This window comes from Pleurodeles waltl, chromosome 6 (genome assembly GCF_031143425.1).
Source record: "Pleurodeles waltl isolate 20211129_DDA chromosome 6, aPleWal1.hap1.20221129, whole genome shotgun sequence".
NCBI lineage: Eukaryota > Metazoa > Chordata > Amphibia > Caudata > Salamandridae > Pleurodeles > Pleurodeles waltl.
Genome location: NC_090445.1, coordinates 1709717237 through 1709740666, shown reverse-complemented (window position 1 = coordinate 1709740666; position 23430 = coordinate 1709717237). Strand labels below are relative to the sequence as shown.

Below are 23430 nucleotides of genomic sequence, written 5' to 3'. Positions count from 1 at the left end.
TCCCTCACCGACAGCCAGAAGTGACACCTGCACAAACTCACCCCATGTCTGGAAAGAGTGGCTACCTGGACAGCAAATCGTCACCTAAAATTAAATGGGGACAAAACAGAACTAATGATTTTAGGGAAGCAAGAAACTCCATTCCCAAGGATTAGCTGGCCTGACTCTGTGGGGGCTCCTCAGACTCCTAACTTTGTCAAGAATTTGGGAATGTGGCTGGATAAAGCCCTGGTTCTGGATGCCTAAGCAAAAGACCTTGCGGTCACCTGTTTTGGATTACTAAGCGCCACGTGCAAGAGCTTCGATTTGATTCCAGACGAATCCAGAAGAACTGTGATCCAATCCCTGGTGCTATCCCGCCGGGATTATGGTAACTCTCTACTTCAGCTCACCGAAATATGTGACAAAAAACTACGAGTAGTTCAGAGAGAGGCCGTCAGAACTCTTCTTAATATCCCTTGACAGGAAACAGTGAAAGAAGCTAGGAAAAAGTTACACTGGCTACCTATAGAAACCAGAATTAAATTAAAATCCCTAGACCTGGCACATAGAGCATTGAATAAGGGCTCTCCGAGGAGCATAGATCTTATTTCCCCATACTTTCTAACTAGGTCTCTTGGCTCCGCTATCAGTCGTCTTTTGAATATTCCAAAGATGCAGAGAGCTAAGTGGGGAGGAAGATCCTTTGGGTATCTAGCTCCCAGACTCTGGAACTCAATACTTCTGAGTTGTGGCTTTTGGATGAGGAACTAAGCTTCAGGAAATTGGTCAAAGCCAGGTTTTTTTTCACAACAAATCAGGAAATGTTCTCATTTATGAAAATTCCAGTACCCTACAACCTCTCGCCAAAGAGCACGTGCATGAGTGCTAACTGGACATCTCTCAAGAAGTCCTTTTAACGCTTCATGGTGTCTGCGAAGTGTGACAACTGTGGCCATGGATCAGCCCACCGTGCTGGCAGAAAGAAGGCTGCGCTCCAAAATCAGTTTGAAAGCATTAATAAGTGATGCTCATCAAGTCAGAGAAGGGCTTCTTCAATTATCAGAAAGGGTAACTGGGACAGTGTCATACAAGGAGCAGACACACAGTCTAATAGGCACGGCCGGTGTACAGGGCCAGAGAGCCTCATGTGAAAACTTTTCAGCCCAGTAAATCAAGCTGTCTGGACCCATGGTCCAGGGAAGCAATCACAAATGCATTAGGATTCAGTCTGGCTACTTCAGCTTGGACCACCAAGTTCTATGTTAATGGATGTGTCAACATAAATGAGTGTGCATGTCTTCTGACACTGTGATAAATGCCATGCCCAAATTGGATTTCTCCCAAGCAGCCAAAACAGGTTCTAATGATTCAATGTAAGGAGCTTGCAACTTCATCGGCTGAAAGCAACGAAGGCGATTTAAGGTCAGTGCTGCTGATGGTGTTTTGATTGACAAAGGTAAAGGTGTTAATCACTTCAGAAGACAATGACTGAATTGGGATCATTGCAGATGCCAAAAGCATGCGAAGACATAGAGACTAGGCATAGTGGCAGGGGCCCCAGAGTCACCAAACTCACGGGAGAGGCCCAACCTTGGGTGTCGGCCCCAACATATGTTGGAGCAGGCTTAAAAATATCCCATATGGCCTGCTGAAAGGTCTCAACTTGGTAAGGTTGAGGGATGAAGCCAGCAACTTCAGTTCCATCTTTTTGAGGACTGGGATGTGCTCATATGAAGATTTGGGAATCTAATAACTTTGACAAAGTAAAAGACTTATCCTTCCAGTGGCTGTTATTGAGAATTTGTTTTTTAATTAATTTCTTTTTAGAAGAGTATTGCTTGGTGAAAACCACTCCCTCCCATGAAAATTTCCTAAAATAAAAGCGGAGAGGTTGCATCTTTGGAGTGTCCTGGGGGCCCTGGTCAAGAATTACTTGGCTTCTTGCCACCTAGTAGCATTCAAGTGCACTGATGAGCATCAGATGCAGATTAAAAATGATTGTAAAGACTTAGCTCTTGTACAGATTATCTTACTCATTTACATTGGTTTAATGTTAATTTATATAACTTTGGGGAGTGGTGATTTTTGTTAATTATCCAGCACCTTACATTTCATATCCAGGCACAGAACTACTGCTGACACTGTGGTTGGCATTCCCGAGACTGAGGCCTTCATTCCCCATTTTGTCAATAACTGGTATTGATTTCATTGATTACTTTGGGCAATCTTGGAAGTCATAGCGGAAAGAGTAAACATCTTCTGCTGGTAAAGGTAGATCTAAAGGGTTAGATGTCTTTTCTATAATAGCATGAAATTCTGCTATATCCTCAGGTGGAGTCTATAGGCGCAGAGTACCTGAGAATCTGGTGAAGAGGCTATATAGCAATACCATTCTGGAGACCCATCATGGTCACCATTTGCTGTGAAGCCCGTCTGAGCCAGTGATGGGGTCAAACTGGCTAGTTGGGACATCCGAGCAGCAGATTCAGCTTGGGCAACAGGTTCTGCAGGTGGTTCTGTAGGGGGTGTCACTCCAGGCATCCACTACGTAACCTGATGATCTGGTGTAGCCTGGAGTTGGACCTTATCAGGAAATTGCCTATAATTATCTGACTTCATCCTGAAATCCTCCAAAGGTGGTTATTAGGAGTGTGTCAAGGGCATGGTACTGGTTGGTGGTCATGCTAAGATTCATAACGTTGGAGAGATTGCCAGTGCAATGAGCGAGAGAGTCTTCTTCAAATGGTTCATACGACCTTGCACGATATGGTTGTACTTCAGCAAGTTCTGTGGATATAGCATATTCCTGAACATCACTGTATTACTGCCATTTTACTCTTAACTGGCCAAACGGCCCTTCATCCTCTTCTCTGTCTAGAAGTCTCACAGGTTATTCTTCCTATATTTTAACAGGAAGGTAGGTTGAGGCATATCTATTGTAGAAGGAATCTGTAGCTGATGTTTCGTCGCAGGGCAACTCGTCAATGAAGATGCCTTCCCAGTCACCAAGACACAAAATGACGGTGATTTGCTTGTAGGCTGTCATCAATAAGGCTTTTTGCTCTGTTGTCTCTCTTGATCTTGTCGACTCAGGTCGTGATGTGGACTTCTCCGTGGAGGCAATCATGGACAGTTTTGTGTTCGGTGACAGTGTCATCAATGCGTATATCTTCAAAAATGAAACTCTCAATGAAGGTGAGAGGAAAGCAGATGGTGATTAAGGAACGTTCTGAGGCTCTGGAGAAGGAGCTCTTGACTTGGTATGCAATTTCTTTGGAGAGGAAGGTTCTAGTTGAAGCTTTGGCTTTTTCAGGGTGTGAGGTACCTTAGAAGACCTTTTGTGTTTTAGATTTTTCAACAGCCGGTTTGAGATAGATGGATCCTTTTCACCCTTACCCGTTTCAGAGACTATTTTTTCCGAAGATTGAGAAAACGGTCCTTGGTCATCTGAGGCAGTTGTCCCTTTTGATTTATTACATCAAAGAAGTAATCTTACCGCTCTATCTTTTAAGGTCATTGAGTAAAAGTTTCTGCACCTCTTGCTTGTGAGAAGGATGAAGGCAATAAACACAGTCCTTATAAGGGTTATCAGAATATAACTACTTTTCGCAAGAGCCGGATAGCCTAAAGTCTACTAAGGCGTATCTAACACCCTGGCGTATGTTTAGATGAAAGGATTCCAAATTCCCTTTTAATAAATGCCTCCCAAGTTTGAAAAAATCTGAAAGGAGTACGTATCTGATGTCATTTCAGCAGAGCTCAAGGGGACTTATTTCACATACAGAGAGGAGAGTAGTAGATATCTGAAGGATGATGGTTTCGCATAGTGTGGCTTCAATCAGATGGTCTCAGGCTGGCTGAAGTATGATTCTTTTAAAATGATGCGAGTAGGCGTTCCCATTTTAAGAGCCATGGCTATAGCCTCTAGGCAATGTTTAACATGGGAGTGCTATTGCACGGTTACAGTGGGATTTGTACTGCACCAACTAGGGTGATTCGAGCCTGGGAATCTATGAAACATATAACAAAGTATGAAAACATGTTATGTTATCGGCATGTATAAGGAGCATGTGCTACAGACTTGCATAAAGTAGGCCTTTTTCTACATACTCTATGGTTGTCGTGAGATAAGGCTATAGATGACAACTTATTCCGGAAGTAACTGGGCTTCACATGTTTTATTTTACGTCACTTTTAATCATAGCAGAAACTGCCTGGCATTGCATGAGTTTGGCTAAGAAACATACCAATGGCTGTCAGTGTGCTCAGCCCATTCATTTTACATGCCACTATTAACATGCACAAAATTCTCATATAGTGAAAGATGTCAACCGCTTAAAATCATACGACCTTATGTGCAGACAAACCACTAATAAAACAAAGCAAATATAGTGATTGCCCAACAATTTGTTTGTTGATTTATTAACATTTTAGATGTTTAGCTGCTCCTCACTCAGCAAATAAGGCATAGTAAGGGAGCTGCGTGCAAGGGGCCACGTCACTGGCGAGGCAGAGAAAGGAGGATGCTTGAGGGATTGGCTAGTATATACTAGTAGGTCCTCCAAGTTATGAGAGTTTATGGCTTTCATCGGTTGCTTTCTGATGATGAAGCTTACTTGTGAGTCACATCGGTGATGAGGAACCCTGGGCTTCATTTTCTACAGTTCTCCTAGTGGTGCTCCCATGCGATATCACATTCTTTTAAGAAGTCTTGGGTACCACCTGGCACTGTTACTACAACATACTAAATTGAATAGCAAGGCATTTTTCCTTGTAATGGATGTCAGGCAGAAGAAGGGAAATCTGGAGTGACTTACGTAGTAGCTCTAGAAATAATGTCGCCTATTTGCAGAGGCCTTTTGTTTTCATATTGGTTAAATGGGGGTAGCTTGCAAAGTTTCACATTTTATCTTTTCCAGGGAAGGTAGCAGATTAAAGTAAGTTCTGATTTTTCAGATTTACTGTAGAATATTTCTTCAGTGTCAAAGATAACAGCAAAGTGAAAGGGTTTCTTTCCTACCACTTTGCCGCTCCTCCTTCCTCTCGAAACACTCAAAACCCAGAACTCTCAAATTGTATGTACATTTTTTTTTAAATGGTGCCAAGGACATTATCAGATAAGGAAAATGTTACTTACCAGTAGACATCAGTTTGTGGCATGTAGTGCTATAGATTCACATGCTGTGAATTATCTTGCCATCTAGTGTTGGGCTCAGAGTATTGCAACTTGTTTTCTTCTAGAAGTGTTTTTTGAGTCATGGGAACGAGTGGCTCCTTCTCAGTGACAGTGAGCATGGGCTTCGAGTTCTTTGTTAGATTATTTTCCGCAGGCAGGCGAGAGATATAGTATAGATAAGTATAGAAAGAAGTATGTCCATGCAAAAAAAAAGTAACTATATACAACTATTTAGGTACAAAGCAACTGCAATGCCACAGGTTTCCGGGGAAGAGGGAGGGCGCACGTGACTCTACAGCACTAGATGCAACAAACATATATCTACTGGTAAGTAACATTTTCTGTTCAATGGCATGTGTGACTGTAGATACACATGCCGTGCATAGACTGTAAAGCAGTACCTCCTAAAAAAAAATGCAGTGGCTAACCAGTGGGAATTGGAGTTGTTCGAAAAAGTGTTCTCAGGACAGCTTATCCTACAGTGGCTTGCTGACAAGCCTATACATCTGCACAGTAGTGTTTTGTAAATGTATGTGGCGTAGACCAGGTAGCTGCTTTACAAATATCAGCTGGGGAATATTTCCTACAAATGCCATAGTGGCTCCTTTTTCCTTGTGGAATGTGCTCCAGGAGTGAGCAGTAATTGTCTTTTTGTTTTAGCATAACTTATTTGCATAAATTTGACAATCCATCTAACTATGCTATTTTTTTAAATAGGATTTCCCTTATGCAGAACAGAAAAAGCTACAAAAACGTTTCTTTTTCTGAACCCTTTTGTCTTGTCAATGTAAAACATGGGAGCTCTTTTAACATCTATTGTGTGTAGTACTCTTTCATCCAAAAAAAACGGTTGTGGGTGAAAAAACAGCAAGTCAATAATTTGATTAATGTGAAATTGTAAAAATAACTTTTGGTAAAAACTTAGGGTTTGTACGAAGGACTGGTTTGACCTTATGTATTTGGAAGAAAGGCTCTTCTAACATTAAGGCCTGGAGCTCACCAACACGTCTTAGGGATGTAATAGCTGCTAAAAAAGCTACTTTGTAAGAAAGGAATTGTAAAGGACATGAACGAAGAGGCTCAAATGGAATCCTCATGAGCCGAGTGAGTACAACATTAAGATTCCAGGTAGGCACTAGGGGGCAGCCTGGGTGGGATTACTCTGAAGACCTTCCACGAAAGCTTTAATGAATGCTATTTTAAATAATGAAGTATGCGGTCTATTTTGTAAATACCCTGCAATTGCAGCTAAGTGCAATCTAATTGATGTGCAAGTCAGATTTGCTTTTTGCATGTGAAGCAAATATCCTTCACTTATGGTTTTAGTGGATCAATGTGTTTAGATTGAGAGTAACAGACAAAACGTTTCCATTTTGCTGCATAACAGGCTCTAGTTGTTGGTCTACGTGCCTGTCTTAGAATGTCCATACACTGCAGGTAACTGAAGGTAACCTAATTCTATGACTTCGGGAGCCATATCGCAAGATTGGGTGATTTGGGATCCAGATGTCTCATCTGTAGTTGATTGTGTTAAACAATCCAGTCTTTTGGGGAGTCTCTTGTGACGTTTTAGGGAGAGATCCAGTAAAGCTTTAAACCAAGTCTAGCGAGCCCATGTGGGTGCTACCAGGATCATTTTGAGAGAAGTTGGTTTGAGTTTGCACACCAGGAATGGAATGAGTGGGAGAGGTGGAAGAGCGTAAGCAAATATCCCTGACCAGTTGATCCATAGGGCGTTGCCCTTGGACTGGGGGTGTGGGTAACAAAGCAAAGTTTTGGCATTTTGAGTTTTTTGCTGTAGCAAATGGGTCTATGTGAGGTGTTACCCACTTTTCAAAGTAATTTTGAAGGACTACTGGACGGAGTTTCCATTCATGGACTTGTTGATGCCTCCTCCTTAGCAGGTCTGCAAAGTCATTGTCTGTCCCTGGGAGATATTCTGCCAGACGATTAATGTGGTGGTGATTAGCCCACCTCCAGATTGTTTGTGCTAGCTGAGACAACTGGAGAGTGTCCCTCCCTGTTTTTCTAGATAATACATTGCGGTCATGCTTGTGCAACTCAAAACAGATTTCTGCACTAAGTAAGGCAGAAAAAGCTTTCAGGGCTAGAAAGATTGCTTGAAGTTCCAAAACATTGATGTGTATGGCCAGCGACTGGAGTCCCATGACCCCTGCACTATGAGGTTGTTGAGATGAGCGCCCTATCATGTAAGGGAGGCATCCGAGATCCGAACTATTTGGGGAACAGGGTGCTGAAAAGGCCGTCCTTTGAGTAGATTGGTAGAATTCCACCATAGGAGAGAGATGTAAGCAGTTCGATCTACCAACACTAGATACTGAAGATGATCCTCTGCTTGCGACCTTTGGCAAGAGATTGTTGTAGGGGATGCATTTGAAGTCTGGCATGAGGGACGACGGCAATGCAGGATGCCATCATGCCTAGGAGTCACATCAGTGTTTTGATTGAGTACATTTGATTGACCTGTATTCGAGAAATTGTTTCCTGAAAATTGTGGTCACATGTTGGATTGGGGCAAGCAAGCCCCAACTGTGTGTTGAGTATAGTTCCTAGATATGGCTGAATCTGGAGAGGCTGTAGGTGTGATTTTAGGGTGTTTATCGTGAATCCTAATCTGTGCAAAAGGTTTACTGTTTGAGTGCGAGACTGACATGGATTCAAAGTGTTGGCTTTGATTAGCAAATCGTCCAAGTAAGGAAATACGAGTATGTGTTGCCTTCTGAGATGTGCTGCACCTACTGCTAGGCACTTTGTGAATACCCTGTGAGCAGTTGTGACTCCAAAAGGTAGAACTTTAAGCTGATAATGTTTTACCGCTACTACAAATCTTAGATATTTGAGGTGTGCAGGATAAAACAGAACATGAAAGTAGGTTGCATAACAGTTCTAGGCGTCCTCCAGATCTAGGGCAGTCATGATGTCACCTTTTTGTAGCAGTGGAATTACATCTTGAAGGGTAACCATGTGACCATGATCGGACACCATACATTGATTTAACGGTCTGAGATCTAAAACAAGCCTGAGAGTGTTGTCCTTTTTGGGAATGAGAGAGTAGAGAGAGTACGCTCCTGTTCCTTGATATTGTATGGGAAAAGTTTCTATTGCCTCTGTTGTTATCTCTATACATTGAGCGGCGAAAACAACCCTATTTGGCTGATTTTGTAAAGCTCCCATAGCTTTAGCTGTGTTTTTTTTTTTTTTTTAGTTTTTCGAGGGTGAAGTCAATCTGGAACCCAAATAGGTGCCCCCCATCAAAAGGCATACTGAGGACAGCTTGTTGGACTTCTGGTCTTCAACCAGAAGACCTTAACCAGGCATGTCTTCTAAGGAGGATACTGGTATTGACCCCTCGTGAGGCTGTGTCTGCAGCATCCAGTGAACACCTAAGTGAATTATTTGCAATTGTCTGACCTTCAGAGACCATTTGATGTGCATGTTTATGGTGTTCTTCTGGGAGGTGTTGAAGGTCTTAAATTTTGTCCCTGGGTGCCCTATCATATCTTTCAAGCAGTGCCCGGGAATAAGCAATGGGCCAATGATTGGCCGCTTGTGCAGCAACCCTTTTTCTTGGTGCATTAATTTTTAGGTCGAGCTTAAGCATTCAATATCGTGTAGTACACTTCTTATGGCTTAAAGCAATTTCATTTGTTGTTGCGGTATCCTTTAAATATTCTCTCTCGCTAGTGGTCAGTTCTGCCTTTTTCTGTTTCAGAGCAGCGACAAACTGCTGAATTATTCAACTTTAGTTTCTTTATCTGTTGCTGTGATGGGCGACTTTTGTCATTTTTTGTTTGCTTCCTTTTCACTGTGCGTGTTTTATGCTGGTAGCTGCCTGCGTTATCTTGCAGCATTCCGTTCCTCCCATGTCACTGGCATTTGTTTTGGCTTTATTCCAATGCTATACTCGTTTACCTCTGGCTCCTAAAATAAGCTTATTTTACAAAAGAAACACTCAGTGCCTAAACATTTAGCTCACTGCTCACAAAAGTTACAATATGCCCTTTCTGGTAGAGTGTAGCTAAACCTAGAAGCAATGATGTGAAACTTGCAGAGCCTCATCTGGAGTCTCTCTCTCCAGGGCCCCTCCCTGCCAGCCCTCCGAGACATCCGTACACAGGGCATTGCTTATCTCCTTTATTGAGGCGATAAATCTTCTCAAGCTGCTCTGCTATTGTTAACTTCATTAGAGCTTTGTTGGAATGCGAGGCAAAAATCCTTGCAAGACTTTTCATTCTGTTAACATAAAAAGAAAAATACTTTTCCAGCCTTATTTTCCAATTTCTGTAGTAGTGCAGTCTTCATCGCGTCTCTCCTCAAGGGCTTGTAATTTCTGATTTCAGTAGCCACCAGTGACCACCAAAACATGGCATGAAAAGATGAAATTATGAGGCAGGGTTGAGCAGTTTAATGCCAAGAGCTCTAACTCCAGAAAAGGCTTGTTTTACTTTCCTTCTCTGGAGGAGGAGAATCTCCAGTAGCCTGGCTATTTACTCTTTCCCTGGCTGTGGTACCGACAATGGAACCTGGAGGGACTTGTGACCGAATGTATATTGGGTCCGATGGAGCTGCCTTATTATTTTTATCTATCCATGGTGTAATTATACAGGAGCGCTCTTTAAAAATGTCTTGTACATGACAAGGCATTCCTGGTAACGTAGGGAGGAATTGTATGTCCCTGTGTGTTGTGATGAGAGTATCCAACAAAGTCTTCATCTATTGGATCCTTCTGTAACTGCACACTGTGATAGGCAGCAGCTCTAGCTATTATTTGCTGATACCCAGTTGTGTCCTCTGGAGGGGAGGGGTGGGCAGGATATAGATCTGGGTCTGCGTCTATAATAGGATCCGTATCAAAAGTATCCCAGGGGTCAGGGCCTTGTGGAACCTCCCCTGGGTGTTCTCTACCATATACAAGCGAACCCTGTGGTGTGTAATGTTCCTCAATTTGACAATGAGGGGAATGAGGTGGAGGAGAAAGAGAAGGTGGAGATGAGAGCGACTGCTGCAGAGCTGAGATAGGAGCCGCTGCTGCAGATGTAGAAGCTTTTCCTTAATGTGGCTTTTTAGGAGGAGGTAAGGTGTCGAGATCCTCTTGAAAAGAAAGCTTCTTCTTTACAGGAACCGTGGGAGAAGCCACAATTCTGCCTGTATCTTTTTCTATTTTAATTTTGCGCTGCTTAGCCTCCCTAGTTTCTAAAAATCGGTTCAACTGTAAACAATAAAGTCGAAGAATGTTCAGATTCAGCTACTTTCGGCATTGAAATGTTATGCCATTGTAAACTTTGATTACGAAAGGACAGATATTGCACTCACGCTCTGAGACAAAGTTTTCAGTGCTGAAGTTGTGAGCAATGAGGTAGCCAGTCCCAAAGTTTTCAGTTCTGAAGCCTTGGTTGTCTTTGGTTGGACTGAAGCAATAGAGGTCGAATGAGAAGACCCAGCCACAGTCTTTCCAGATTTTGGAGCTGAGGGCGGGGCAGCCGAATTAAGCTTCCATGACCAACCATTTCCCAAGAGCAGTGGCGGTCTGGGGACTTCTTTTGTGACCTTCTTTACGGGAAGAGGAGGCAATTTTTTTATTCACAACTTGGGCCAAAGTGATGTCCTGGCTCTCAATGTCAGATTGTAGGTCTGAGTCCTAGGCTTTGACGGAGAATGCCCCTTCTTGCTTCAGCTCCTCCTGTGCATGTCCATCACCGAAAATATCTACGATGTTGTCTTGAGCCAAGTGTGCCATTTCCAGCCTGCAAGCTCTTCGGTCCTCAAGTGTTTTCTTGGACCGAAACGATCAACACTTGTCGCAGGTGGCCTCGTTGTAGTCTGGGGAAAGGCAGAGTTTACACACTTGGTGATCAGTGTGTGGAACTTTGACATGGCACAGAGGATAGAATCTAAACAGCATCCGTTCCATCAGGGTATCATAGCTTTCCTGCCACGTGAAGATAGGCCTGGTGCCAGACAAGGCCCACCCCAAAGGCACACGATTTGAGATTTGACCAGAATCGATCAAGATTATGATAAATTAAAAGCGATCGACTTACAAAACAGTCAATGGAAAGTAAAGAGAGCAAGAAAGTTTCAATCCGGTTCGAGTGAATACAGAGCAAGCAGAAACACGTCCGAACCCAAAGAAAAAACAAAGAACTCAATGCCCTTGCGCAGTATCACCGAGAAGGAGGAGCTACTTCTCGAAGAAAACAAGATGCAATACTCAGAGCCCAACACTAGATGGTAGGATAATGCACAGCATGTATCAATAGCCAGACATGCCATCAAACACTTTTTAGGGTCGAGCCTGCGTTGCATGCGCATGCGTATCGCAGCGAGACGCTTTAGTTATTAGAAAAGGGCTCAGAGCCCTGTCGACGTCACGTCAGTGTGTTTCATTGGTTCTTGGGCTTGCCTAGTAAAATCTGCTTGCTTTCATTAGTCGAAGGCATGCACACGTCATGCCTTTTCCGGTGGTTAGCCCTCCTCGAGCGCAGCAACCAAGTACAGAAAACATGCGAGGCTCGCTGTTTTCTGTCGGATAGTGAACTACTTTTTCTCTGTTTTCCTAGCACGATTTCGCTTGGCAGAAGTCGAGCGCTTTACACAGTTAATTTCACTTTTTTGGGTTACGTACATAAAAGCACTTTTGCCGATAGATGAAAAGTCGGGTTAGGAGTTTACAACGCGATCAGCTCTAACATGAGCAAATGCGAGACCCGTTGCATTGCAAATGCTTGTTTTGGTTACTTCCTCTCTAAATTTGCCCCTTCACCTTGGCAGACGTGCACACAATTAAACAACTAAACATACAAAAATTATACTAACTGTGCTAAGTTAGCTACTGGATTTCATGGATATTTCTCAAGTGTTGCTAAATGTCGAATACAATTTAAAACACATTCTCATTGTAAACTACAACTTAATCAAATCGTTTGCATATTTTATATCTAGGAGTTTAGCTCTTCAAATTTAAACCATCAGCTTTTTGTAAAGCAAATATCACAACCAACCAAAGTCACAAGAAACTACAAAAAATGTCAAGTCTGAGAAAAAGTTTGTTTGCTGCCATTTTGTTCAGCAGAGAGCCGATACTCCTATCAAGAGTTCCCCACTGAATGGATGTGCACAACACCTGACACACCAAAACATTACGTGTTAATTTGACACAGGTTAAACTCTGCCAAAGCATTCGTATAAAGAAAAAGGGTATTTTTTATTGTTTGTGAAACTATAGAAGCACTATCACAGACTTTGAAATAGAAAATTTTTCTAAGGCCGCCCCTCAATCCCACCCTCTAGTGAGAAGGCACTTCCCCCAGTCTGTATCAATGCACTCACAGAACTGCCACCGGTCCCAGACCCATCAACGCTCTGATCAGATTTCTGCTCCACCGCCAACTCCGCTTCCAGAATCTTGTCTACAGGCATTTCCTCGTTCACACCACTGCTGTACTCCATATCTCCATCCCGGTCTCGGCCTCGCTGCCGCTCCTCCTGTACAGCTGAGAGATGGGAAATGGGGGGGGAGGAAGACAAGTATAAAAATCTAACTTTTTCTTTCCCAATCAGTTTGGAATAGAGAAATGTGTAGGGGTAGCCCCCAGCCCCTGAGCAAAACATGCAAAACATGCTGCCAATGTAGGGGGAAGTCCTAGTTACAAGCACGCCCCTAACACCCCCACCCCCCTGCCCCCCCCCCCCCAACCACTCCCCCCCCCCCCACCCCCTTGCCCCCACCCAACCCCCCCCCCCCCCCCCACCCAGCAGCTAAGAGGACACTTCACCAGGGAATTATCTACTTCTAGGTAGCAGTACCTTTCTTTTATCTTATGAATGATACATTGAGTAAGAATCCTATGGTTCATTTCACGGATGTCAGTGTTTATAACCCTAAGAAAACACACAGTTAAATCAATGCTAGACAGCCCATTAACATACAAATCCAAAACAAGAAGGGAGACGGGAATAGAGTGAATTCAACCAGCTGTCTGACACCCTAAAAGTGAAAGACCCATGTTAACACGCATGATAATTACCCACACATCAATCACAGAAGGACGTTGAAGTATTTCGAAACGTGGGGTAGGAGTGAGGATGAGGTTAATGAGAATTTACAACAGCCAATAAAAGATGGGCAATAGAAAAATATCACTCAGACATAATCCTAACATAATACACACTGCCTTTCACAAAACAGAGACAAATGAAAAAATTAACAAGAAATTCAGTAAGGCCAATCGCACATTCTACTCTGTCCAAAGACTGGGATAACAACAATGGAAAGAGCCAACAGATGCCAAAGGGCCCACAACCATCTGCCTCACTCATAGGAAGAAAAGTAGATAGTAGAAATATTCAAAAAGTGTCAGCCAGCCGACCCTATATCTTACAGCCTGGTCGGGAAGACTGCCCATTGAACAAAGAGAAGCCCAGATGACATCTCACCACGAAGAAACAGAAAGGAGCAGCACTGAAATAAACATCTCCAGCAAGTTCAGAAACCTGGGCATGCAGGTCTTCCTCCACCAGGAAGGAATTGAGAAAGAGGAAAAATAAATCCCAGAGAATCCAAATAATGGGCTATGTTTTAATAGATGGTTAGTATCCGTTGCAGCCTGTGCTCACCCCTCTTACCTTCTCTCTTCATGCCTGTGGCAAGACACTTCTGGTACCGACAGTACTGGCAGCGATTCCTTTGACGCTTGTCCACAATACAGTCTTTGTTGTCCCGGCATGTGTACGTAAGGTCCTTTCGAATGGTTCGCTTGAAGAACCCCTTGCAGCCCTCACAGCTGTACACGCCATAATGTTTGCCTAGAAATTGACAATTCCCAGACTTGAAAATCAGAACACACAAGCCAGATGAACCACAGGCATACACAGAAAATGCAACAACCAGGTCAAGGAAGCGAGCAAATAAGTACAATTTAAAGACTGTAGACAGCTGGGGAAAAAACAGATAAACATCATTAGCACTAGGTGGTGCCAAAGTCCTAGCATTCACTGCACAACGAAGGTGGAAATTACATACATATGCAGTCAATAAGCACTAGTGGCATCAGTCACAGCCAACTTTCTAGGTCAAGATAGACATTAGCTACAGGTCAGAATCAAAACAAAAATCAAAGGAAAAACCTTGACTGGATGAATGACAATGAAAGAGGCAAGGCAGAATGTTTGTAGGTAATCTGCTAGAGCTCCTGTGAGCATCAGAAAGAACAACAGCTAAAGGAACTAACTTGTTCTTCTAATGACACCACATTGTGGATGCTCTCAGAAACTAATGCTAGGCGAAGGAGAGTACAGAGGACCAAGTAACCACATTACAAATAAGCTGGTTCGGTGGCCCTCACAGGAGAGGACCAGTAACCACAATACTCTTGAACTCTACTTGAGTGACACAAAGTAGTAACACCCTCTGGCCCAGCTAGTTCTGCCAGTTGCACCGATTGTCAACTGAATGCCAGTGCAAATAAAACCCCCAAAAAACAGCACTACGTATCAAATGCCGCCTCTTGTGGCATCTCTGATTTTTTAGGTAACACTGCGGAATCGGGTACCACCCACCCAATACCAAATCTTCTGCGTCAATGCTGACAGCTGTGAATGACTGCTTCTATCTTCACATGTAACGCATGGCAGTCACATTGTCAATTTTGATCACTATTACCGTGCCATGAATTCTGAAAAGAATGCTCTGAGAGCTCGTCAGAAAGCAAGAAGCTGAAGGTAGTTTATGTGAAGCCCCTGTGTCTGAGGTGTTGCAAGACGAGTTATGGTGCGTAGATACAACACCCCATCCAGAGAGGTGACCATGGTGACGGTCACTTGCAGAATGGGGATTTGTAAATGGCCTGCCCCTGCAGGCTCATATCAACCCTAGATCTTGTAGATGAAACTTAGCAATGTGACCATTGCTGTAGCAGATCCATGTGTAATCTGGCATGGGGAACTATGGCTATGCAAGAAGCCAATATGACTAGAAGGTACTCAACTGTTCTGACTGACAGATGCCAATCTGGTTAGAAAAGGCAGTAACTCCTGGAAGACCAGCACTCTGAGGGTTAGGGTAAGCCTTGCAGTGACAGCATTCAGAACTGACCCAAGAAAAGGCTGAATTTGCAGAGGTTGGAGACAGTCTGACATGGGGTGTACAAGCAGTGTGTACCACAAGGGAGTCTGGAGAGGCAGGGCTCAGATGTAGTTGGGATCTGAGTGATTGGGCTTGTTCTTCTCTACTCAGGGAGTAACAACCCAGGCCCGACCGGTTCTCTAAAATATCTGAGGATGGCTAGAGCATCTCTTCAAGCATTGGGAGTAACTGCATACGCTGCTCCGATTTAGATAACGGTGGGCATACCTAGCCCTCTGAGTGACCCTATGGTAGGTGACTGTCATTGAGGGGGGCAGAGGGTGCGGAACGGGTCTAGGTCAGTATCCCTAAGGGTGGGGGTGCAACATTATAACCCTTCCATAAATCATCTGCTAGGGGAGGATAGAAGGGAGTCTCACTCATTAGGGGAGGTGTAAAAGTTGGGGAAACTAGGGCCGGGACCAGAGTGTGGAGAACTGGATGGGCACTTAAAGTAGGGTAATGTGTGGGTTACTTCTTGTGGAAGGGATGATGGAGAAGTAGGCGCATGCATGGGGGACTAATGCCAGTACCCTTAAAGGGGTTGGGCTTTGATAGTGTCCAAAGCAGAGTCCACTATAGGTTCTTTCTGAAAAGTGAGCCTCCTCTTTTTAGGAGGAGGGCTCAGTCTCTAAGGTGCTTAGCAGAGACCTTCCCTGTATGTGGGTGGATGGGGATGTGGCAGTGTCTCATTAATCCCGTTCTGCAGTCTCTCAAGGATCTGTTTTCAGGTACCCTCTGAGACAGCAGTCGATTTGGTCTTCGAAGCAGATGGCGTTTTCGGCACAGAGAGGGATTTGAAAGTTGGCTTCACAGATGGCTCCGAAGTCTAATCTTTTTTCAGGTTTGAAGTGGGTACCTGCACTGAGGATTCTTTAGACTTAGATGGCTGCTTGGATTTGTCAGAGCCAAAGGACTTATGAGTAATCAAGGACTTCAAGTCCTTCTTTGGGTCAGATGCCGGGCCTCGGGGCAACCAGAGCATGAAGATCAGGGAGGCCTTAGAGTGTTATGAGATGAGCTGGATGCCCCCCCCGGAGGAGTGGTGCTCCGCCTCAGTTTGTGCTTGTTTCGTTTTTAGGGCAAGTTGATCGATGTTCATGACATTTGGCATAGATTTCCTTGGCGGTACCAGTGATGTGGAAGGAAGCTCTTGTCAGAGTTCCTCAGGATCCGATAATTCGGATGGGATGGTCGCTGGGCTGGGCTGTATGCAGGGAGGCCCTATAGCTCGATATCTTTCTGCACCTCCCTGGCACAGAGGGGGATCAGCCTTGCCAAAGAAAAGTGCTGTGGTATAAGGTGAATGGTGCTACATCAGAGGTGCCCTAAGGGGTGATCTCTTCGCTGTATAAGGATCTATTTGCAGTGAATCGCCAAACAAAAGCCATACTCTCTGTCCCTGTGGTCCAGTGAGTGGCACAGGTTACAGACTGTGGGCGTCGGTCCATAGGTATTTACAGAGACACAGGAGGCACCTTTTAAAAGCTATCCACTCCATCACCCTTTGTAGCTCTCATTCTCTGGAGTCGATGAGAGGCAGAGAGGAAGGACCGGATGAGGCATCAGCGCGTCATAGATCAGAGGATTGAAGTTTGATGTTCCAGTGTTTTTTTTTTTTATTATTATTTATTTTTCAGAAAATTTTGTGTTTTCTGCAGCACTCTGTCCATGTGAGGAGCTTGGGAAAGCATGCTTGGAGCTCAAACTCTCATGGTATGCTGAGAGCATCCCTAAAGACGGAACGCTGTCACTAAGAGAACTGAGAAAATGTCTTATTCTTTATTATAGCAAAGAGATTAATCATAATGGATCCCCAATTCCTTGGCAAGTGTCTATTCTGGTTTACAGACAACATGTGACTCAAAGTCACAGAAGGGCCAGAGGACTGCTTATCAACCAATTCCTTTTTCTGTGACCCACAGCCACAAGTCCCTAGCTTTTAGGCTAAAAAAAAAAAAACAGAAACCACTGCTTGTTGAGATAGAACAAGGAGTATGTGTTGTCCATCAAGATTTGAACTTGCTTGTTACGGACCAGCGGAAAAAGGTTTAGCACCAGGATAATTATACCAAGCTCCAATTAATTTAAGTGACGATTGGACATCTTTGGAGACCACAGAGCACTGAAGCACAATGTGCCTAGATGCACACACTACCCATGGAGACAAGCATTTGTCACCAAGGTAGCCCAAGGCCAATAAGCATGTAATGGTTCTTCATGCAACTGATTTTCACACGTATGTCCAGACTTAGGAGTGCAGAGTTGGTAAACCCAGAATATTTCTGTTCTTTGAGGCAATATAACTGGTTCTACTGCGTCAAACACTCCCTGAGGATGTGGAATTCTAAGTTGTGCTTGAAGAACCAGACAATATGAAGAAGCCATTACACCTAGGATGAATCTCATGTCCGACAGTGCCAATTCAAACCTAGCCGTAATCTCTCTTTTACATGAACCAGGAGGAGGAATAAGTACATTCATCTGAAAAGTACTGAACACCAACCAAATGAGCTCGATTTCTTTTGATTGACACAAAATCTTAAGATTGTGTAAGAGACAGGATGTACTTTCTAGGTTCAATTGAACTTTTGTGGTGGACCACTCCTCTACCAGCCTACCGCTGAGGCAAGAGTATAGATGGGCCGCTGAAAATGAAGGAAAGCTGCAGCCACTGCCATTTGGTGAAAAATATAGGGAAATTCAGAAGGCCAGACAGTAAGACCTTGAACTGGAAGTTAAGGTCCCGAACTACAAATCAAAGATATTCTCTGTGGTGTGGGCATTGCAATATGTGAATATATGCACCCTACAAATCGAGTGAGAACAACCTGTCTTTGGGGTGAAGAACAGGTAAGATAAGAAAAAAGTAACCACTATGTCTCTTTTCCTAAGAACTTGTTCAGAAATCAGAATTTTAAAATGGGTCTTTGACTACCTCCTCTCTTGGGAACAGGAAACCAGCAAAAATAATACAACGTGGCTCTTTGTAAATAACATAGTCCCTCACGCACTGCAGGCCAAAAGAGACATAGCCTCAGCTACCAAGATGTTTGTATGTGGGAAAGGGTGGGAGGTGTGAGGAGCAACAATATGTGATTTCTACACAAACAGAAGAGCATAACCAAACTCGATTAGCTGAAGAGCCTATTGATCGGATATGTTCTTCCATTCTGAAAGAAAAAGGAAGACTACATCCTACTGATGTCCCGTGAAGCAGGATATATCAATCAAATATTCCAGTTGGTTGTGGGGCAATAAGAGGAAGAAGGTGGGGCAGATTGCTTTTGCTTGAGCCTCTGCCTTAGCAAGCAAGAAGGAAAGACTGACTGTGCTGAGTTTTTGTCAACAACCTCTGCTCACTTGTGGAAGTGACAAAGAAACCGTTTCACTGGTAGTGACAATCGCAATGCCTAAGTGGCTGGTGGCTCAGCTTTTGATTTGAAGAGCAGTTACAGCCAAATGGCATGTTTAAATGGGTCTGTATGTCCCCCGTGGGTCCCTTGTAGGATTTTCAAAGCAAATTGGGAGCCAAAACAGTGCTCATGGATGCAAGGCCCATTTGCATAGCATGTGTTGTCACTTCCATGCCACAGCTACATAACACAAGGAATAATAGAGCATCGTCTCAAGCAGGTCCTGAATAGGCAAGCTTGCCATTTCCCATTACGGGTAAGGATCAAGAGCTAAAAGGCAAGAGGAATTATTTGCCTTCTGCGCCAAGCCACCAGAAGCAAATATGTTCCAAATGCTTAAACCCCTTTCATGAAGGGTGAAGGAAACAATCCTATATTTAACTGCGGCGGAACAACCCTACATCACCAAATCTTCAGGTAGCAGATGAATCATTAGGCGCAAGCCTGTTTGCTTGTGGCACTTTCCACTGGCTAATTAAGTGAATCTCCTCTGCTATCCTTCCCACAGCTGAAGACTGCACTTGCTGCGAAGGAGCAGGGCCCTCACTACTAAGAAGGGGTCAATCTTTGGTGACACACCCAGCCACTGAGCTCATGAAAGGTCCATCGTGAGCTGTTCACCAGTGTTCAAGAAAGGGGACAGGTGGTCTGCCATACTCTGCTCACCTTGCCATAACATATGGGACATCTGAACCAGGTAGGAATCAGAGCAGAGAACTCCTTCATTCCTTGAGGGCAGTTGTATTGATAATAAGTACCTCAAGAATACTCATTTTCTTCAAAGACCGAGTCTTGGGCCTAGCAGTTTCCAGTTTGCTGAGCTACTGGCACAAAATAGCTGGTGTCATCCAAAGGATGAAGAGGTTGCAGCAGCATTGGAGCAGGTTCCAATGGATGCATGGGTAGATAAACCAAAGTTGGAACTGTTGGCGTTGCACCAAAGGTGAAGCAACAGGGAGTGAGCTGCCCTGAGAAGACATATCAGGAGTGTTCCTGGAAAATATAGCAAGTATAGCCATTTGGAAAGATTATACAACTTTTTAGTGAAGCACTAGTCCTATAGAACTTTCAGTTCGGATTCATCACTGGAACAGGTTCAGAAACACATGTGGCTCACACTTTATATTTTCCTTTACTAGACATGATGTAAAGACCACTGTTTGCGCTCCAGTTTTATGGGTTTTAAGGTCTCAAGTGGGAAATCAACTCCAGGGACAAGTGCAGGTTCGATCTGCAACAAATTCTTCCAAGAGAAATCCTGGCGCCCCCACTTCCCACCTGCAAACTGACTTTGGTGTTATTAAGGAACAGAAATCGCACGACCACAAGAGGAGTGTTGGTGACAGTCTTCAAACAGCAACAGGGCTTTTGGCCAAAATACATTTTCTTAAAAGTTGGGGTAAAGTTACCAACTACCGGAATCTCACATCGGTGGAGGCACAGAAAAAAGGAACATACTTCACCAATGCTTGAACACTAGTAATATACTACATATGTGAGTTCTGGTGCAGCTGCACAACACCAGATAGAACTTTCATGGTCACCAACTAGCACGAGTGACGAAGCTAAAAAGAAATCCAGACCACAGCCTGGTGCTATGGTTTAAGAAATCTACGACAGTTGACATAACTTAGAAAGAAAAAACAAGGCGGCCAAACAGAGCAAGAAAAAGGAAAGCCAAAAGAGCCCAAAATAAGTGAACATCGGCAAATCACAAACAAGTAACCACATAAAAAGAAAGCCACATAAGAGGGATATATACCAAAGTCATAGCACAGAACTGAGACAGACCACTACAACATTGCACAGTTGAATATAAAAAAAAAAGGAAAGATAGAACAATGAAAATGCACAAACAGAGAAATAAAAAGTTAAAAAACATCAAGGCAACAGTACAAACAATGCAAGGAAGAGAGACTAAGTCAAAGAAAAAGAACATGAACTCAAGGCGACATTACAGCCACAGTTTTTTCCAGCACATAAGCATCAGACATCCAGTCGTGGCATGCAGAGTTCCCCTCCACACAGGCCTCAGAAACTATCTTTGCAGACCACCCCCAACTCGGCACCTGAAGATACCATTCTAATGTGAACAATAGCACATCTTCTACTCCTCCACCTAAAGCTCCCATTCTACATGTGAACATATCACACCTTCCACCCCCTGCAACTGAAGATCCACGTTCTACATGTGAACATAGCACATCTTCCACCCCTGTACCTGAAGATCCCATTCCACTCTAGATGTGAACTATGGCACATCCTTCACCCCTGCACCTGAAGAGACAGCCGTACCATTTAGTTATCTTGCTAGTAGGAGAATCAACTAAAAGCACAAATCCCTCTTGCCCTTGTCTCCTCACAACAGTACCTTACCTGAGGATCGATCACCACAGATAGCACAGAGCCTCTTGCTAGACAGCATGCCTCCATGAGGGTGGGAAGGCAGCCCCCTCATTCCAAGTGGCGGCTTCACATCATCAGAGCTACTCACTGTGTGGTGGCCCGAAAGGTTAACCGTGGAATTAATCTGCAAGGATAAGAGTTAGAAACTTGGAAGAGTTGATAACCTGAAGCAACTCCAATTAGAAGTTTTCTTGTGTATTATTCAATCACAAGTGACCACGCTCATACTGCTGTCACCCTCCAGTCTGTGCCCTTACAGCCATAACTACACACGCACCACCACCACCAAGAGCTGCCATCAACCAGGCTGTGACTTCCAGCAGAAATGTAAACATTCTGCCACCCTATCCTCTCAGCTCCTGGCCAATCACATCAACTGCATCCATCCTCTTCAATTACCTGCGGGCTGCTCACAGGTCCATATCCTATGGACGGAGTGGAGGGCATTCCAGGGGAGCCCAGAGATGAGCTGATGACTGAAAATGGGGACCCCAGGCTCCCCATGGGTGAGTTAACAGAGGAGGTCATCGCTGAGCCGATCATGGAGGGATGTAGAGGAGTTGGAGAAGGGGGAGAATGGCAGTACGGACGAGGGTGCGGAGAAGAACTGAGGGACGAACTGTCTGGGCTCCTGCAGTCTGAAGAGAAAGCAGAGGAAAGAATGGATTAGTATGCAGTTGTGCTTTGTTAATTGTGGTTTAGAACAAGATACATATGTTTTACAATTGTACATAGCGCTGTTTTACACAAGAAGGGAGTAGTGTGTGTTACAGACTAAGAACCAAAGAGAAATGAGTGCTCTTTACAAACCGCGAAACAATAATGAAAATGTATGCACAAAGAAGAAACTAATTTTAGAGGAGGGAAGAGGTGATATCAAGTTATATAAAGTACAAATTGGTAATGGGAAGTTAGTTTCCTACAAAGATAACCTAGGACCTTCAAGTTTTTCCACTGTCCACGAGTGGATTCCTATGAGATTCCTGACGTGCTTTCCTGACCATCCACCCGTTCACACCCTCTTTAAAAGGTAAGCGGCTATAATTTATTGTTTCACAAACCGTGTACATGTATCAGGATCGGTCTCTCAGCAGCGTCAGGCCAGGAGATGCTATCCTCCCTTATAAGCAGCATTCGACCTGGTTACTGTTCCTCATATTCGCCAAGTGTGCAGGTGAGGACAGGTTTCTCTTCTGGATTTACCAAACTCGGCCTCTGCTACACTTAGATCACAACCCAATCTCTAGTGGCTTTAGAAACTTCTTAACACATGGCTCTCCATAAGTATGTAGGAAATTGTTTTACAGTTCAGGTCGCATCACCCCTAGCCTTTAGACACCAAACGCATTCACCCCCAATTCACATTTTTTCACCTAGAGAGCGCCACAAAATGGATTAGCTTCCACCCTCAGGGGGTGAGCTAGACCAACAGCTTCCTTACAAAAGCAGCCCGAGATACCGGACGGGAGGACAAAGGCTCCATGCAATCACATAAAACGCATGCTTGCGTCATAGCTCCAAATTAGCTGCAGAGGGAATGGTTAGAAACCAGGTGTCCCAAGTGTGTCAACCAGGAAGAGTCCCCCGAAGTACTCACTATGGAAAGAAAGGTGGGCTCACTCACCCAAAGATTCTAAATATGCTTGTGGGAGGTGTCTTCCTACTCCATGTGTGCTCCCATTGGCTCAGAGGTGATTGACAGCCACAGCACCTCTTGATCTTAACCAATAAGGTCAGCCAGAACAAGACATGGAAATCTGAGAAAACAGTAAACTTTAATTGTGCTTCAGAGGCTTTATGCAAGGCCTGTAAAGGGATTTAACAATAAACCACCCAAACCTTAACTGAGAATTAAAGCCCTTTTGTAACAATGGCATTACAATAAAATGATCTGTAAAATCCAGGTCTTCAATGTTTGCCTTACTGCACCTAGCGCTACCGACACCTGTCCAATTACTGCTCTACATTCAGCTGGTGAGCACACAATTATTAACATGAATTTTACTCTGCGTTCCAACCATTTTAATTACATATGGACACCCCTCCCTTGTAATACTAGGTGGTATCTTCTTTCTTTAAAAGGCTAGTTAGTTAACCTGGCTGGTCCTTGAGGAGAATGTGTGCCTGCATGTGCCCTAAATAACTTGGATGCCATTCCAGCAATACAGCAACTAGGCCAGGAGAGCCCAGAAGCAGAATACCACAATATATTGCCTTGCTCAGAGCCCCCAAGATTCCATGCTCGAAGGCTAGTAACAGGGAAACTGAGGCTCATATGACAGGTGTCATAAGAATACCCAGACCCT

At 44.0% G+C, this 23430-nt stretch overlaps 1 protein-coding gene across 1 annotated transcript in view; it reads right to left on the bottom strand.

Moving 5' to 3' along the window:
• Positions 1-23430, bottom strand: part of RXRB (retinoid X receptor beta) — a 128034-nt gene that overhangs the window by 54562 nt on the left and 50042 nt on the right. Inside the window, exons 2-5 of the mRNA XM_069241896.1 lie at positions 21524-21762; positions 21095-21248; positions 13805-13984; positions 12509-12672 (exon numbers count right to left, since the gene is read on the bottom strand). Of these exons, the coding sequence (XP_069097997.1) occupies positions 12509-12672; positions 13805-13984; positions 21095-21248; positions 21524-21762 (737 nt within the window). The remainder of the gene's footprint in view (positions 1-12508; positions 12673-13804; positions 13985-21094; positions 21249-21523; positions 21763-23430) is intronic.